This window comes from Diadema setosum, chromosome 1 (genome assembly GCF_964275005.1).
Source record: "Diadema setosum chromosome 1, eeDiaSeto1, whole genome shotgun sequence".
Lineage (NCBI taxonomy): Eukaryota > Metazoa > Echinodermata > Echinoidea > Diadematoida > Diadematidae > Diadema > Diadema setosum.
This window is the reverse complement of record NC_092685.1, coordinates 30,646,213-30,660,162: the sequence shown is the minus strand read 5'-3', so window position 1 is coordinate 30,660,162 and position 13,950 is coordinate 30,646,213. Positions and strand designations below refer to the sequence as shown.

The following is a 13,950-nucleotide window of genomic DNA, read 5'->3' as shown; positions in this document are numbered from 1 at the left end:
ATTTCCCGCACTGTGTACGTGTATGGCGCGCCTCCTCGACGATCGACACTGGGAATATCACGTCTTGAGCGAGAGTATCGCAGGTCATCGAATGAAATCCCTGGGCCTTATCGAAAGATTTAGAGCACAATATCACTGCGTAAACGCAAGGAGTCTAGTGAGTAAGTGAATAGTGCGACGCGACGTGTACGTATCAAAGAGCGTATTGGTGTACATCGAGTGATACATGTACTGTACACGATCGACGACGTACATCCACTCTGCACACAACCGTGTCGAAGCGCTTGGCTCGCTCGATCCGCCGATCTGCCATGGTACAACGTACACACACGGCTTAGGGTGGGACACTCAGTTGGGAAGAAATGTCCGTGACCGTGTTGTTTTGGTCCCGGCGCTGTTGTTTGCATGGACATCACTAATTGATGTGATTCGAAGTACAAACGACAGTCAAACTTGGGATAGACTCTACTACTACCGACTACAGTCCTCAGCAGGGAACCACTTTGCAGCTAGAGAAAGTCGTCGCGTCCATGATCCAGCCAGCAGCCAGGACGCTCGATGTGTCGTCCGTCGAAAAGTACACACACTCTGCACCACCACCCACGCCACAGTCAGTCGTAGAATCTCCTGAAAAATTGTCTCCAGTGAAGTCGGTTCGTCATAACGTTACTGTTTTCTCTCTCAGTAGGTGCCTAGAATCTAGATATCTATTCGTAGGTACATTTGATAAAGACCGTGTAACTACTCTGAATATCAGCTGTTTAACTGTTAGATGGACTTGGTAAGAGTTCCAGTTGAGTTGAGCTGTATTTGAGAAAATTAAAACAAAAATATGCGCCATGCGCCTACAGTTACACTCACTGACTGAACGTGGTACAGACGGCTCAATCATGCATTGTGACATGTTCTACTAGCGATCCTATCGACAATAACTACCCCTAAGCCCCTCTGTCATTTAATTGATGCATGCTGAGGCTAGGTGAGGATGGCCTGTTCATGTGACATGTCAGGCCAGTAAAATCTAATTTGAAAGTTTGTTTGTTTGTTTTGTTTTGTTTTGTTTTTGCCGAGGGGTCTGAAATGAAAGAAAATGTATACGTAAAGAAATTATAATTTATTTTTTTAGTTTTAGCTGCACGATTGGGGCATTCAAAAAATGGTGTTTTTGTTCGAAATTTGATGGCCTGATCCAAACAATTTACTTAATGCAAAAAAAAAAAAAACCAACCCAAAACATATGAAAATGAGTCATCGTGAGCCGACCACCCAAGGCAAGGGTGTGAGGATGATTACTTAGATTAAAGTTTGCATTAGAATTTTGATAGGGATTAAACTTTTCTGTATAATTCTGTTCTTAGCAGCTTTTGGAGGGTTGGTGTTTTAAACTTGAACAGCTCAGAAATATCCTTGGGCTTTATAATAGTATTTTGCCCAAATAATCTTCATTCTTTCATGTGCCATTTCCTTACAGTGAAGTGAATAGGTCAGTTTGAGTGGATTAATATACATACATTGTATGGAACTCTTTACCCCTCCCTGTTTCATTCACAGGTAGTGCAGGCCTCTTCAGACAGCTTGCCAGATCTATGGTTCCCTCTATGACACCAAAGAGTGGCAGCATCTACAAGAGACTCTCCTGAGCCAAAGGCCAGGTCCACAGCAATTGCCGAGGGATCCGAGAACAAGAGCGGAATCTGGAGGCATAATAAGGAGCCGAGATGTCATGCGTCTTGTCCAATGTGGGATCTTTCAGTGACATTGGGACTGTCCAGAGATACCTCTTTCCAAATTGGAAGAAGGATGAAGGCGTGACTGACACAGGTGATGCCTTAGTACCAGTATTGTTCTGAGGCACGAGTTCTTTTAGCACCTTTAAGTCATGACAAATACATTATCACTATACTTTGTGCAATGTTTGCCATGTAGGGGTGTGAAACAAGCGAGAAGTATTTTAGATCTCCTAAATTAAAAATTGCTTGAAAATCAAGACTTGTGATTAATACATGCATGAATACACAATATCCCTTTGACCAAATTAATCATTTTACTAGATACTTTTTCATCCCTTAGAAAGTGGGATCCTGTAAAATAATTTGAAATGTATAAACTTCAGCAATGTTGTGAGTACTCATTTGTACAATATGGCTATAATTTCCATCAATGGTTGTCAATTTGAAAGCAGTTGTAGTTGTGCTTTTTGTTTTGCATCAGCTAGTGCGAAGAAAATGTCCAGAAGAAACATATTTTCATATAAATGAATAACTATTGTTGTTTTGTTTCATATTAATAAAAAAAAAAAAATGTCAGTAGATGGTTGGGAGGATGCTGACTGGGCGTGGTCTGGAGAGGAGAGTAACAGTGTGAGTCTAAAAGTGAAATCAGCCCTAAATGCCGTTGCTTTCAAAAAAGTGAGTGTTCGTGCATCACCTGCATGCTTCCCATTAAGTTTCTCACCTGCATAGTTTCTACAAAGATTCATCAACGTGTTCATATTAGCAAATTTGCGTAGGAAGAGCAAAGTTTAATATACCCTAGTGCTGACATTACCTGTTTGAATTAAAGAAGTAGTGGGCATGAGCCCATGTTGTGAAAGTGCTTCATCCTATTTCTAAAGAATTAATGAATAACAAAAAAAAAATGCAGTACAAAATCTAGTTTGTAGTAATTGTGACAATTTAGAGTGTGAAGTGATAAAATTGCTCAAAGATTCATCAGATATTTACACTGTTATCATTTTGATGTCAGTGTTGTCTTGAGTAGTGGAAATTCACAGAAGCTGGTGGATCTTGTAGATGAATGAAGTGTTTCATTTAGTTTTTGTTTGATTCATGTCTTCTTGTAAGATTGATTTTTGTTTATATTTGATATCCAATCTGTGTGGAAGAGTACAAGTTGTGCATTAGAGTGTATGTATTTTGGTTCAAGATGTGTAAAATGTTTCGTCTATTCACATGTCACTAAAGTGAGTTTATTGTGTAAGAAATTTGTGTGAATTGAACCCAATAAAGTGATCTAATTCTGTATGGGACATACCCCTCAAAACTTACATTCTTTTGCATACCTGCTGTAATGTGACTCTTAGGATTGGCAAACAAGATCTTCAGACACAAAAAAATAATATTTGCAACTCAGCTGACTGCACTACTAGCAAATTTTTGTGTTCACCTATTGAATGTGTCCTTCAGTAATGTTTTGATCTTGGCAGCTTCTGTTAGCTTTGTGTCCTTTGTACATTTTTTTTTTATCTGTGAAATTCATATCTGAATTCTTAAGTGTGTCTTTGAGTTGAGTGCTCTGTGTAAACGTACTAGCACATTGTAGTTTTCTTATTTCATTTTATTTGCAAAGAAACAATGCAGACAAGGCTGAAAAGAAATTGTGCTGTTTTGCTGCTTCTGCGCAAATCTACATCAATCATTCTAAGTTCTCTTGTTGAGTGCATGTCCTTCTATCCTGAAGCTATCGACCTCAACAGTGTACTTTTTGTGTTCGTACATCAGTTGCTGTTTTTGTTGTTGTTGATGATTCCATGTTAGATGTTACATCTACAACTTTGGGGACCACTGGTCACAAAAGCATTTTACCCTTTAATGTGTTAGATTTAGTGGCCAGCCGTGCATGCAAACTTAAAACCTGTGTTGCCATATTGGTTTGCCAACAGGAGGAGAGCGAGGCGGATGCCGGTCCTCCGGACCAGGATGCCTGGCTCCAGGAATGCTGCATCGCCCTCTCCCCCACCAGTGAGCTCATGGTTATCGCTTTTGAACAGAAGGCAGTGTTCCTCCAGCGTAAGTCCAGTCCTCAGGAGTTTTCCTTGTGGCCATGCTAACAGATTATCTCAGTTATATTTAGCGAGTGTAAATTTTTGCGAATCGGGACTTCCCGACGATTTCGCAAGTGGTAAATTTCGCAGTCCTGGAGTACTGTACTGAACAGAGAAATGTATATGTGTGCGTCACATTCCTATCGGGATCAGAGACATTATTTTCGCATGTCTTTAATTTTGTGAATAGCAGCTGACTCGCGTAATTCCTGAAATATTTGGTGCATACAGTATCTAAATTATTTTTTTCTACGATCAGCAGAACTCTGAAGCCCTTCTGCTGATTTGACTTTGTTGTAGCTACAGAGATATTGAATAACTGCAAGTCAAAAGGGTATTTTTCTCCTTTACATTTGTGATATTGAGATTTGATTGCCTTTAAAGTGATTTACAAAGTACATTATATATCTCTGTCATTGGCACCAAGGTGGTTGAATAAGTGTGTGCGTGAAAGTGTGCAAGGCTGTCTTATCATTACATTAAACACTTAAAATGTTCCATGATGTGTTCCTTCCATAAATAACAATGATTTTGTTCATATATCTTTTTGTTAAAACTTTTTTATGAGTTTTCGTAGGATCCAAGTAATAGGATAATGTACAATATTGCCCCAGCTCCAAGAAATAAGAAATCGTTCACTCGTTTTTACAAAATGACATGATAATATGGATGCTTTATTTGCTTATGACCATCTCATACGCAAATCACATGGCATTCTTTCATGTCACTTTTATCTATCACCATCTAAAAATCATGAATACATGTATGTGAAAGTGTTTATTTATTTTTTTTCTCTCTCTCTCTTTATTTTTGGCTGGCAGAGAAATGGGATCCAGAAGAAAAGGATGGAATTGATAGCAAATACCACATCATTCACAGAGACATTCTTAATCAAGAAGACGGGTAACTACAATTGACTTTCTTTCAGTATTATATCTATTTTATCATGAATGAGATAATTTCCAATGTGCTTGCACCAAAAGTGTGTGTACCACTACCAGAGTTTCAGTGCAATTTTCAGTTGTCCCTACTCTCCCTCTCACTGATACAAATAGAAAGGCACTTGGAGAGCACAGATCTCTGCCAAGTCAGCAAGTCATTTCCACCCATACACGCATGCAATTTCCCAATATAGAAGCCTTTTGTTTATGTCATCAGCTTCCAGCTGCGCGGTGCCTTGCCTGAGCAGAGCACACACTTTAGTGCGCATAATTTATGTAAACCTCCAGTACGTGCAGGTGAACCCTTTAGTTTATTGACCTTCTATGCCAAAAGGCCTTCAAAAATCCATAAAAATTCCTGGATCACAATCAAAATTTAATCATCTGTTTCTCGTGTCATTACTGACTTTTCTGCAAGGTTCATTCAAATCTGTTCACGACTTTTTGAGTTTAATTCTGCAAACAGGCAAACCAACGCCGATGATCGCTTAACCTCCTTCCGTGGCGGTGGTAGTAATTGTCATTTGCTGGATTGCAAACCATTAAATTATTTTTTATTTATGCTGTATTCCATCCAGTGAGTGCATCACCAGCGTCATGTGCGTTCCTTTGGCATCACAGAAGCGTTCATCCCAAGGGGCCCCAGACTGGACCTGCGTCGTAGTGGGTTTCACTTCTGGCTATGTCAGGATGTACACAGAGGTAAGTCAGATCAGTGTTCAGTGATGAATCTGCAGTGGATAATCAGTGTGTGGTATTTTGCTGGGTCCTGTCCGGGTGTATGATCATTTTCATCCTTTTTGTAACTGCCCATTATGATACTTTTACATAATGTACATTAAGAATTGGAATTCTTATTCCGTGTTGCAAATTTTTGTGGTTTGTTTCCCTATATCATTACAGCTATAAATGTATCTTGTTGCATTTGTGTGCGTGCATTTCAGTGTATGTTTATCTTATTACATTAAATATCAGTCAATCAGTTTGTGTGTCTGTTTCATCATTTTTTTTTTTTTTAATTTGAAGCAGGGCAGATGCTAGTGTAGTTTTGAATTTTGTACACTATTGGTATTGTATCTGTGATTCTGTATCTCTCTATTTAGGGATTGATTTGAAACTCTTAAGTATTTTTTCCCCCATCAGAATTAGATAAATCATAATGGAACAACTGATATAGTTTGGCATAAGAACACCTTGAGGTACAGAGGCTAGTGCCCCACCCCTTCCCCCAGTAGTCATGTTTGAAGGAGACCACGCACATGAAAACAGTTATAGGCTTATTGTAATAGGCTTATTGTGGCCCCATTCTTGTCAGGAGCTTTCATAGCAACAGGGAGGATTATCTTGCTGCTGCAGTGAAAGGAATGAGGGCATTCTTTTCCTATATATTTCGGCCACCATTATCAGAGCTTGATCCCTCATTAGGCCAAACTCTGATCCTGTACAAGTGCTTTTGTGCTTGGAATCTTAGTAGTGCCTCTTTTGTTTGGCTGCCCAACGCAGACAGATTAAGTTTCAACTTGAAACTCTGCCTATTGATGTGCACCTTTGTATGTGCTTAAATGGTTGTTTTCATGAGGATATTTTGATGAAAAAGGTATCATCAGGCTGCAATAGCAGTTTAGCATGAATTTCCCCCAACTGTCTTTATTTTTCTCTCATAAAGAAACAATGTGTCAGATGGTTGTAAAGCCATTTGCCCATATCTCTGCATAATGTGGAGTAAATCAACAGAATTTGATGACACAGTTATGACAGTGAACTTGAGACTACTGTTTCTGGTAAATATTTGATGGAAATCCTTTGTTTTTCTCCCTGTTGCACTCATGATGTCAACCTCATTCAAAACTATTCAAGAATTACATAGTAGCATGTCTGATTGGGCATTTATCTGTCAAGGTTTGTGAGAATATGATGCAGGAAGGTTGGTACGTTAGTCATAAATGCAATATTCTTAATTTGTGTTGGTTCAGGAACTTGCTGGTTCTTCAGCTTTGTTAATCTTGGTTTTTATGGACACTTTATATCTCTTCTGCTCTACCGATGGGCCCAGACTGGATCCTTGCTCCTGTCTCAGTTGCTGCACGAGGACCCTGTACTGAGGCTGAAGGGGAGGACGTACGAGATGCCGCGCCATGCCGGGGTTGCCGAGCAACAGGAGGAGCTCACCATCCTCTACCCGACAGCCCTGGTGACGGTGGACGGTTTCAGCCTCTTCCAGAGCCTACGTGCCTGCAGGAACCAACTCGCCAAAGGTACCTACACTGGCTGTCAAACACCAATAAATCTTCGGTCATTCACCTGCCCTGGCAAACAATGGGTCCTTGGTGCTACTACTGTATGAGCTGTTATTTTTGCGAGGGTTTAATTTTTGCGAATTTCGTGAATCACAGTTGGACCACGAATTTAACAACACGCGAAAATGTCACCATATGCTAAGGTAGTATAATGCGCTTATGTAGGCCTCCGTGTCAATTCGCGAAAACAACATCTCGCGAAAATGTCCGTGAGCTCCTCATTCGCGAAAATAACAGCATATACAGTATGCTGTGAATTTGTATGAATTGGGTAATAATCAACTGTGTTACATGCCTCAAGAATGGTAGCTGGGGCAACACATAACTACTTGCTGTAAGAGAGCAATTAAGATTGATGGGGTTGTCTGTAGGCATTGACTGTTGTGCTGTGTTTAAGAATTATATTGTGCATAGTTTTTGTATACCTTGTAATTTCCATTTCTATGTTGCTTTCTTGTGTTCTTGATAATGAAGAAAGCAAATAAATGAATAGATAGTAATAATATTAGATTAAGTACTTCATGTTCAGTTACCACGAATACCATGGCATTACCATGGCATTAACATAGTGTTGTTGCCATCATCAATCCTGTTAAAGTAGATGTGGACTAGTGGAGTAATGTTAGTTTGATTTCTCTGTATGTCATACCTATACATTCATGCAGAGCTATATAACTGAGTTTGATTCAGGAGATAGATGTATCTTCATCAAAGTAACTTTATATAGATTTCTTGCTTCAATGAAAGGATGTCTTATACAGTCAATTCTAGAGCTGCAGGATGTTAGTTGTAAGTCACTATCAAGGTTGTGGACATGTTTGTTTCATGTAGTGACCTTCCCAAATAATTTGTATGAAACCATTCCTCTTGTCTAGATGCTTTTTACCACTGTCTAAGTCCTGTGTGAGTCCAATATGATGTGTCTGAAACTTGCATCCTGTTGTATCATGTACTCTTTCCCTGACAGCTGCAGCCAGTGGTAGCCAGGACAACATCCAGCCGCCACCCCTTGCCTACAAAAAGTGGGGCCTGCAGCAGCAAGATGCTATTGTAGATCACGTCAGCACAGGTAAATTTCCCTCAGCCTGTCTGTGGTTGGCAAAATCAGAGTGAAGCTTCACAACTCTTTGTTTTTGGTTTTGGCTCCATTGCTGTGCAAGTTAGTAATACAACGAGAAATGATCTCGCCAAAGAAGATATTCCAAGGTGGTAAATATATGAATGTCAGTTGCCACTGAAATACTGATAGTGTGTATTTAATTAGTGCAATGGGAAATTTTAATGATTTGGACCTAACATCTTGAAATCTACTTATGATGACATTTTTTTTTTTTTTTTTAACCCAGTACAAGAGAGAAAAAAAATTAACTTTGTATTGTGTTGACATTTGCATGAAGTTTCTCAATCTGAAGAGCAGATTATTTTGCCCAGTGCATTACATGAATACAGAGTGTCTGCTGAAGGAAATGAGTCAATCTCAAACATGTTAGCAGAGAGTATGAAAGAAGCCTTTATCTAGGTACACTGTGTCTGCCTCCTATACAATGACTTGGGACCTATAAGACAGTCTTTGCTAGTGGTTAATTTCATGATTGCAGACCACAGCGATAGAATAAGAAAATGGGGTTGTCCTTTTAGAGAAGGAATGTTAGTGATTTCCCGCAAACAAGTTGCACTGCATGTGTGTTTTGGGAGGCAGTAATGTGGCACTTATTGAAAAATAAAGATTGTGAATATCTGTGCACCCATGAAATTTGTAAAAACAAAACAGAATAAAACAAAACAAAAAATACTACAAAATATATGATGTATACAGTACTTGATAGAGGCTACCTCTGTAGTGATTATTACAAGGGTTAAAAAAAACCCCAAACCTTAAAGGTAAATTTATGTGGTTTTATCCTGTAGGTGTGGTGTCCAGCTGCTCGTTTGACCAGCTCCATGCGGCATCCGCCCTGGGTGGCTACAATGCCTCGGTCAGGACCACGCCCCCTGTCTGTCACAAGTACGTCACCGCTGGGGCAGGACCATTCCTGGGATTCTTCTACGCCCTGGAGGTGAGATCTGAACCGACCTGAGACTATCAAAAGTGTCTTTGTCTGTGGGGTAGCCAAAAAGTGAAAGACTCTCCTAGGATCAGAGATCTTGTCATCTTTTGTGTTTTCCCACAACATAATGAGCAACTTGTAAATGTGCTGATATGCTGCCCTATGCAATTTAGTTGTTTTGATGTACAGGTGCTTAGCAACATTTAGTCATTTGTGAGTAATTCAGTAGTAATGTAAATATAGTGCTGTTTTGTTTTCTTTTACTTGTTTGGCATTTTTGACAGTTCATTAGATACTAATGACTCCAGAAATGTTTAATTTCTTAATGAAAACTGTGATTTTCTTATACAGATGCAGGACATATTTGTGTAGAATATCTACTTGAATGTGATTTGGAATATAATAGTTCAGCTTGCATGACTGATGTCTTTGCAAAATATCATGAAGTCAGGTAATCGTGTTTTAATTTCGTATCAAAGTGAAAGTCAAGTGGACATAGACATAACATTACATTTTGGGTAATATCAGAGCTGCCAAGTGTTCCTAATTACACACATGGCTGCATGAAACATTGGATGTCCTGACAAGGATATACACCCTCACCCCATTTGAGAATCATCTTTGGCAATTGAGATGCATGCAACACACAAATATCTCCCTAAGAGCTCTCTAGAATCTCCTTGCATTGAGTTATAACTTCTCACATTCATTTGCTGATGTCTGTAATCAGGGAAGTGCCCAACCTCTCTTCTCTGACGTGGCCATGGCTGTAGCCAGCAAGCTGAAGTCGGCAATATTCTCAGCAGCAAGGTCAGTTGAATGTCTTATGAAGAGTTCTAACTATGGGATACCAGTATACAAATGATGCACAGGTCTGAGTGTGTCGGTAGGAATTGTATGCATAAGGTAACTATGGAACTGTTTGACCCACGAGGCGCAGCCGAGTGGGTTTGGACTAGTTTCCATAGTCACCGCATGCGCACTAGTCCTACCGACACACGAAAAGACATGTGCATCATCTGTTTTATAGAACGGTGGACAAATTTTGGCCAAAAATCAATTTTTTCAACCATGCGTCCGGTAATTACCGACGCATGGCAAAAGACTGGATGCATGGCTAGCCATGCATCGGTAATTACTGAACGCATGATTTAACACATATTCTGTCATTTTATTTCAATTTTTATAAAATGAAATACTAAAACTTACCATTTCTGAAATGAAGGCCTTCTAATCTTGCTTGCATTGTACTAGTGTTGTAAGTATGGAAGTTTGAGTCCAACTCCCAAGTTCAAGAATGCATGTACATGTTTATGTACATAGACACATCAAACAGTTGATGCGATAAACTTTCTAATAAATAACAATGAATTGTGAACAGGAGTAACGCATTTACAAGTCCATAGCAACATGACTAGTTGTTATGGATGTGTACTACGCAGTTGTTGAAATTGAAGGTATGACTGGTAGTACACATAGTGTTGCTCTCTGATGACAGTGAAACGGAGAGTTGGCATTGAGCAGGCTGTACAGATTGTTGCACTGCTGTTAATGGTGCTTGACTGCGAGATGGTGATGTTGGTGCAGTCTGAAGAGCCACTTGCTGGTTCCGAACATCAACATCAACTGCATTATCCACTTGCGCTGTTGTAGATGTAGATGGACAAGAGCTCGCCTTACCCAAGTGAATCTTGCTTGCGATCTTACTAGACATCTCCTTCTTTCTTTCATTGCTAGTTTTAGACTAGATCTTGAGCGAACTCTCATTTTGATGTCCACTGACAGACATTATGTCTCTTGATGGAAATCCAGTATTGTTGAGTGTTGTAACACACGTTGCCCAGAGGCAGTGGTTCGTGTAAACCTTACTGCACTTGGCCGCAGTTGAGGTCACTTTCATTTTGTTGGCCAGAGTGTTTATCCCTACTGGAATGTTACAGTACCATGGGTCATTATCACTCAGTGGTGCAGTTGGTTTAGGCTTCTGCCAAAACCATTGGCAAGATGGATTTAGTTTTGAAACATAGAACTGAAATGATTTGACAGGATGTCTGTCATTTCCAGGGATTTCAAACATGATCCCTCCACTTCCAACTTCATCGTCACTCTCCCTGCGATTTTTAGTGAGCTGATCACGTTTCATCACATATCGAATTCCATCCTCATCAGTACACACAGTAAAGTCAGATGCTTTTAAATCACAAACATTCTCCTTTCCTCGGTTACAAAAGAAGGTTAAAATATCTATGAATACCTTGTTCTGTAGTCCTTGTGGTTTGGTGCAATCCGTTTACTCTGATGATTGTATCTTTTCAAAGTCAGCTGGAGAAATTGGGTCCTTGTGTTTAGTACTGCCTAGTCCCTCTCGCTTCAGTTTAACTAAAACTGCCTTAAACATACGAACACTCAGGAAATTGAGTTTTGTTACAGATGTCAATATTGCAATTGTCAAGAAAATGACGTTGAATACCATACCGAATGTATTGCATGGACTTTTTAATATACAGTGAACCATCCTCTTTACGTACCGATGCATAAAATGAAGTCTGCAGAGTGTCCAAATCACGAGCAGAAATGTCAGTTAAATCCACATGTTTAATCCTAGCAAAACTCTCCAATCTAGAATATCCAAATTTGATTGATTTTTTAGTACTTGCAGCATCCAAGTCATCAAGTAAAGCAGTTATTTCGCCGTCAGTCAAGAGTTCAAAATTAACCAGGGCTGCTGCAGCCATCTTGCTTGGTGAACTGAGCTGCGCGGTAACCTAAAAGTGAGCGATAGCTTGTTTACAGTGGCTATCATTAGTGATCGTAATAATTATTTGATATCGAACGTCGGTCTAGTAAAAATTAACGCACAGCTCTCAACCAATCAGATTGCAGGGATTTCTGGAACCGTTCTATAATAGTGCTTCATTGAGACACGACTGCCAAACTTTCATACTATCAAAGTTGTCTTTGTGTGGTTTTGCTCTGGCATGCTTTCTTCGTTTTCCTTGTTTGTTTGTGTGCTCAAGGAACTACAGCTATTTGTACATTCCTTTTGATCATTTTTGCTGTGTGAATATGGGATTCCATCAAACCTGAGAGTACATATACATGGGTGTACTGTAGTACACTGTGATGTTACTATCAATTTGTGATTATGGACATGTGCAGCTGTATATTGTAATATTTGCTGGTTAGCATTTGATATTCTGAATGCCGTGGATAGTGTGTTTCATTGTTAAAACTCAGGAATATTAGGAGGAAAATTATCTTCCCACATGAAATGATTACAGGCCATTCATGGGTGATTGGTTCTACCATCAATGAGCCGCCAACTTAAGTGGAACATTTTCTCTAGGACATCACCATTTTGGTCCTCATGCCAAGTTTCAGATGCTAGCAGCGCATCTCATAGATGCCTTTAGGGGGCACTTCTATTCAGCCTCAATGATGTTTAATGCATTAATTATCCTCCAATGTTCATTTTGTGTTCAAAATATGACATTAGCCTGATGCATACCGAATATTCTTTGCCTGAAGATTATTTGAAGCCATCGTTACACTAAAGAACTATTAAAGAACAAAACAAAACGAGGTCTATTTTGTCTTGTTTCTGCTAATGTGGGCATGGTTATATTTAGCTGGAATGTGGCAAGTATTATTCCTGAGCCAGATTTTGTTTGCTCATTGTGAAATTTATTTATTTATTTATTTATTTATTTTTTTTTTTTTGGCCAGAATATTGATAGTTTTCAAGAGAGGCTGTATCCCATGAACATTGTTTTGATGACATCTTTCCTTCACAGTGGATGGTTTGGTTTTGGTGGCAGCAAGCAGAATGCCGACACACAGACGGGTTCCAAGCAGAAGCCTCGGGTAGAGCCAGCGATGTCTCTCCCCATCAGGTCAGCTGATCAGAGTCAAATTTACTTTACACCAAACATGAGGATCTCTTACAGTGAGGCCAGTTCTGCTTCAAGTTCTTGCTTAAAGTATTTTTGAGCATCAGAATGTTACTAGACTCTGTGTAATATGAATTGCTCTTTTTAACATGCTTTGTGCAGATGCGACATTTACAGTTGGGTAAAAATGGTATTGTCGTACTGTAATCAAAGTGTCAAAGTGGATCTAGTAATTTGAGTACTGTATTCTTTCTTGTCAGTGCAAGGTTCCAGTGGTGTTGATGAATGGTAAACATACGTTTTTAAAAATTTGAAGGATGAAGAAAGGCACTGCATATTTTGAGCTCTCTCGTAAGTTTACAGCGAAAATTTTCTGTGAAAGTAATAAACTGCTGTATGTTGGCATCTTAGTAATAAGTTAATTCATATGTTTTAAGGATATTGAAATTGATGTATGAGGATTTTTGTGGACTTGTGTGTTGCGGATTCTGGAAAGGTGAATATCACTGAGCTGTTGTTAGAGTAGACTTTGTTTTGAAAGGAGAAATTTTCCTTCCTGATGCAGGTTTGGTCTGCCTGATGTCCGTCGCCATGGAGACAGTATAGTTCTGGCTCCTGGTCTCAGGTTAGCGGTGAGCACTGATAGCTTCGGCAGAGTGTCGCTGGTTGATGTCATCAGGGGAGTGGCAGTCAGGATGTGGAAAGGTAAAGAGAGCAGCAGATATTTTGCCTTTGTAAAATACTTAAGAATATGTCCAGAAGAGAAAGTTATCTTTTAATCAAAAGGAGTGAAACAAAATCAGTATGAACTGCACATACTGTGACACTGTGTGGAGCTGAGACTATGTGCACAAAATATGCTGCAGTGTGAATGTGATGATTTTACCGTCAACTTTCCCCAATGTGTAATCCTATTTCCATTATGAGCTGCTAAATATTGCAAGCCTTGGG

The 13,950-nt window shown here is 39.4% G+C and overlaps 1 protein-coding gene and 1 pseudogene across 1 annotated transcript in view; one reads left to right on the top strand and one right to left on the bottom strand.

The window, feature by feature from the left end:
• Positions 1–1,611: 1,611 nt before the first annotated feature.
• The window catches only part of LOC140235313 (rab3 GTPase-activating protein non-catalytic subunit-like), a 35,213-nt gene continuing 22,874 nt past the window's right edge, over positions 1,612–13,950 (top strand). The window contains exons 1-11 of the mRNA XM_072315341.1: positions 1,612–1,821; positions 2,311–2,408; positions 3,662–3,788; positions 4,645–4,726; positions 5,343–5,466; positions 6,818–7,019; positions 8,029–8,130; positions 8,970–9,118; positions 9,840–9,919; positions 12,904–13,002; positions 13,565–13,704. Of these exons, the coding sequence (XP_072171442.1) occupies positions 1,719–1,821; positions 2,311–2,408; positions 3,662–3,788; positions 4,645–4,726; positions 5,343–5,466; positions 6,818–7,019; positions 8,029–8,130; positions 8,970–9,118; positions 9,840–9,919; positions 12,904–13,002; positions 13,565–13,704 (1,306 nt within the window). The 5' untranslated portion in view covers positions 1,612–1,718. The remainder of the gene's footprint in view (positions 1,822–2,310; positions 2,409–3,661; positions 3,789–4,644; positions 4,727–5,342; positions 5,467–6,817; positions 7,020–8,028; positions 8,131–8,969; positions 9,119–9,839; positions 9,920–12,903; positions 13,003–13,564; positions 13,705–13,950) is intronic.
• On the bottom strand, positions 10,524–11,844 carry LOC140230268 (uncharacterized; annotated as a pseudogene).